The sequence below is a fragment of the Pinus tabuliformis genome, chromosome 8 (genome assembly GCF_031772625.1).
Source record: "Pinus tabuliformis cultivar Carrire ecotype Pingquan chromosome 8, CPIR1, whole genome shotgun sequence".
In the NCBI taxonomy this organism is placed as follows: domain Eukaryota; kingdom Viridiplantae; phylum Streptophyta; class Pinopsida; order Pinales; family Pinaceae; genus Pinus; species Pinus tabuliformis.
Genome location: NC_142294.1, coordinates 1230780931 through 1230785431, shown reverse-complemented (window position 1 = coordinate 1230785431; position 4501 = coordinate 1230780931). Strand labels below are relative to the sequence as shown.

The 4501-nt window shown below is 31.3% G+C and overlaps 1 protein-coding gene across 1 annotated transcript; it reads left to right on the top strand.

The window, feature by feature from the left end:
• Positions 1 to 974: 974 nt before the first annotated feature.
• On the top strand, positions 975 to 1470 carry LOC149239831 (pathogenesis-related protein 1A-like). Its single transcript, XM_089369983.1, has one exon. It carries the CDS (start codon positions 1096 to 1098, stop codon positions 1468 to 1470), a length of 375 nt encoding a protein of 124 aa, XP_089226109.1. The 5' UTR covers positions 975 to 1095.
• Positions 1471 to 4501: the final 3031 nt, after the last annotated feature.

Genomic DNA, 4501 nt, shown 5'->3' with positions numbered 1-4501 from the left:
TGTGAAAAATTAGGGCTTAATTGTCCTCTATGTCCACATAGTCAAAAAGGATGCCAATATCTCACAATCAACTTGGTACCATTACCGAATCCAATGACTGATAGTCCAGGCCTGGCATGACCCCGATGCATAATGACTCGCGTCAATGCCGTCATTATCATATCTTATTTGCTAACATAAACTTGATAAACCTCTTCGAAATCTCCACTACCTAGTAATATTCCACGTACATTCCACTTCATGACTTACGTCAATTCCTTCACTATTATCTTATCTTATTTGTTATGATCTTCATAAACCTTTTATCAATCTTATCTTATCTTATTTGTTAGAGGCACGCTGTATAGAAAATTTTCCATTGGACTGATTGGAATTTTCCATAAATCTTTAAAAGTCACTGAATTTTCTACGAAAATCTCTATATGCTTTTCTTTCGTAATGGTATATAGTATATACCTCAATGGATATGTTTCCGTCTTAGACAGCTTGCTTGTGTTTGCCTTCTGATGAACGGAATTCAAAACAAAAAGTCTAGGTTATAGCCAGAAAAGTCTCTGGGTCTCTGTATTTACAAAGCGGGTGTTGTTGAAGATTTTGAAATATTGTGGAAATTTCCTATCAACTTCGTGGATATTGTGGAAGCAATATTTATTTTCACATTTTTCTAGGGAAGTGGTGTTAAATCCATGGAATTTTGAAATATTGTGGAAATTTTCTACCAACTTCGTGGATATTGTGGAATAATATTTTTATTTTTTTCCAGGGAAGTGGTGTTAAATCCATGGAATAACTTCCGGAGCTTTTAATTCAGATGGAAGGAAAGAGAATTGAACGCACTCTTCATAACAAAGGAAACCTCCAACTTAGATGAGCTAAAGAAAATTGAACCCACTCCTCATACCATAAGACCAAAAACTGGACCCACTCCCCATACCATAAGACCAAAAGCTAGTTGAATTGCTATAAATATGTGATCGTGAATTGCTATAAATATACACAACTGATTGATTGCTTTCACGGATTGAATTGAGTGGGCAACCGGTGATTTCTTTCTTTCTTGTTTTCTGGATTGACGTTATTGTCAGTGTTGTCACTATGAATGGATTGTTGAAGTGTGTTTTTTTCCTGCAAATGGCATGGTACTGCTTGGTGGTGCAAGGCCAAGATGTGCGGCAGCAATTCTTATCTCCTCACAATGATGCGAGAGCCCAAGTTGGTGTCGAAGCTCTGGAATGGGACGACAACGTCGCGGCTTACGCACAGAATTATGCAAATCAACGCATAGCAGACTGCGCATTGCAGCACTCTGGTGGTCAATACGGAGAGAATATTTACGAGGAGGTGGGCTATTCGGATCCCGTGGGAAGCGCCGTGGAGTCGTGGGTTAACGAGAAGCAATACTATGATTACTCTTCTAATTCCTGCACCGGAGGCCAAGAATGCAGACACTATGAAAATCGTTTTATATAGAAGTTTGGAAGTTTTAGTTTTACATGGAATTACTTGTTGGTGGTCTACAATGTTTTCATTGGGTAGATGCTTTTGATTCTTAAGTTAATTATAATGAGGCAAGCTTTTACTAGCTAGATGCTTCTGATTCTTAGATTAATTATAATGGGCAAGCTTTCACTAGCTAGATGCTTCTGATTCTTACAAAGTTAACCTATTTTTTTATTTCTAAAAAATATAAGCTTTTAAACAAACATAAATAATTTTAAGACATACTTCCAACTTCATATATTATTTTTTATTACCCAAATAAATAGTGTTTTGAAACAACTTAATATTTATATTTTATGTAATTGAAATTAAGTAAAAAGATTAATATATTGTAATAGAATAAAGAGAATAACAAAATAAATTTTTAATCATTTAAATAAGATTTATATAAATTTATAAAAACAAATACATTTAATTTAAAATATTTATTTAATAATAATGAAAATTGAGTAGAAAGAAATAAAATATTGTAACATGATATATAAATTGATAAAAACATATAAATTTAATTTAAAATATTTATTTAATAATAAAGAAAATTGAGTAGAAAGAAATAAGATATTGTAACATGATATACAAACAGTTTTCCAACCACTCAAACTAAATCTATTAAAAACATATAATTCTAATTTAAAATTAAATGGCGAAAATGGATATAATCAATAATATTAACTAATTTAAATTTAATAAATTAAAGATTTAATATATAACCACTCCAGCTAAATTCAATAAAAACATAAACTCTAGTTTAAAATTTTTTTATTTTTAATTACCAAGATTAATGGGATCGATATTAAATAATCAAATTTTAATAAATTAAAAGAATGAATATATAGTTGTTTTCCGTTTTAACCTAATCACAAAGTTTAATAAATTAATGATTTGATCGTAGAGTTTAAAGAAAATGGAGAGAGTGAGGTCTCTTTAAAAAGCTTGTATTAAGTCCAATATACAATATATACAACCATCAGATCCATCATATCAATCACAATCATACCAATCATAGAATTGATTTACCTTTCGTATACTAATACCCTTAGTAGCCTGAACCAGATAAATCGGGGCTGCGTGAAGCCTTTTCCGTGTTTTTAAAGGGCTTTTTTAAAAACGAAAACAAAACTCCGATTAAAATAAAATCAAAATTTACACAGATATTTTATATAGGTATCCTGGATCAAATATATATTTCAAACTAACAAAAATAGATTATATATGGTTGCCCCATTTTATGAAAATATGCGCAATATATAAAATTATTATTGGGATTTATCATAGTAGAAGAAGCATTAAGGATCCAACAAACCATTTATGAATGTTGAAAAGATAGAGGAAAGGCATACAATTTCTCACACACTAATATAATAAGGTGTTTTTTTATTAATTACATAAATTTAATGATTATAATAAATTTAATAATGATTACAATAAACGTAATGAGAGGTATTTAAACTTTTCCATTAAGGATTTATTCAAAATAACTTTGACATGTAATCACACACTAAATTTGTCTTTATCCAAAATAAGACTTAACTCAAACTCACTCAAAATAACTTTGACATGCAACCACACATTAAATTCGAATTTACCCAAAATAAGACTTAACTCAGACTCACTCACACGTGACTCAATTAACTCTCTAAATTTAGACAACTATGCACGCAGGAGTAATTAGCTAGTTTTAACACTCCCCCTTAATTACGACCGCTAAACTAAGACATAACTCATGACAACCCAAACATGTTTTTTGGTCTAAGTCTCAACTAGGCGTACAACACCCAAGTTTCCTCTGTGAAACTCAAATACATTTTTTGCTAATGGCTTAGTGAATATATCAGGCTATTGATAACTCGATTTACAAGGCTTCAGATAAAATTATTCATTGCTCACAAGTTCTCTAATGAAATGATATATTGTATCAATATGTTTTCTCTTTTGATGAAACACACTATGCTTGGATACTTCAATGCCTTAGGTGTTGTCACAATAAATTGTTTCTGATCCTTGTTATTTTTGTTGAAGTCCATCCAAAACTCTTCATAACCATACTACTTGACATGCTGTTGATGTTGTTTCTACATACTTTGTTTCTACTGATGAAAGTGACACAATAGGTTGCTTATTAGATGGCCATGATATCACACCTAAACCAAGATGAAACACATAACCAAAAGTTCCCTTCCTATCATCTAAACTGCCTGCAAAATCAATGTCAGTATATCCATTCAAATCTTTTTTTCTTCTTTTTTTTTGTGTTTGCATACATTATGCCATAATATGTAGTTCCTACTATGTATCTCATAATTCTTTTTCCTACCCTCCAACATGAGTCTTTTGGAGACTCCATAAACCTAGAATTCAAACTAACACCATGCATAATATCTGGTTTTGTAGCTATGAGATACATGAGGATACCAACCAATCTTTTGAGTAGACTTGGATTGACATCAAATCCTTCATCATCCTTACTTAACTTTATACATGTTGCAACTCGTGTGGGGGCAAGTATACTATTTTCTATTATGAATCTTTTCAGCAAATCTTTAGCATATTTATTTTGACAGATAAAAATTCCCTTCTTGGATTTCTCAACTACTATGCCAAGAAAATATTTCATAAGACCAAGATCTGTCATCTCGAATTATTTCTTCATGGCTGCTTTAAATTCATCCAATTCAAGATCACTAGTATAAATCATGTCATTCACATACAAGCAAACAATCAAAATTTGTCCATGTTCATTTACCTTTGTGTATAAGGTAGGCTCAATGTTGCTTCTGCAAAATCCATTATTGATCATGTAACTGTTAATTTTACTATACCAGGTTCTTGGTGCTTTCTTGAGTCCATAGAGTGATATCTTCAACTTGTAAACTTTATCTTCTTGGATTTCAACTTCATAACCTAGAGGTTGTTGCACATAGATTTCTTCTTCTAGAATTCCATTTGAGAAGGTTGATTTCACATCCATACACTTTCCACTTGTTCTGAGTTTTTATTGCTA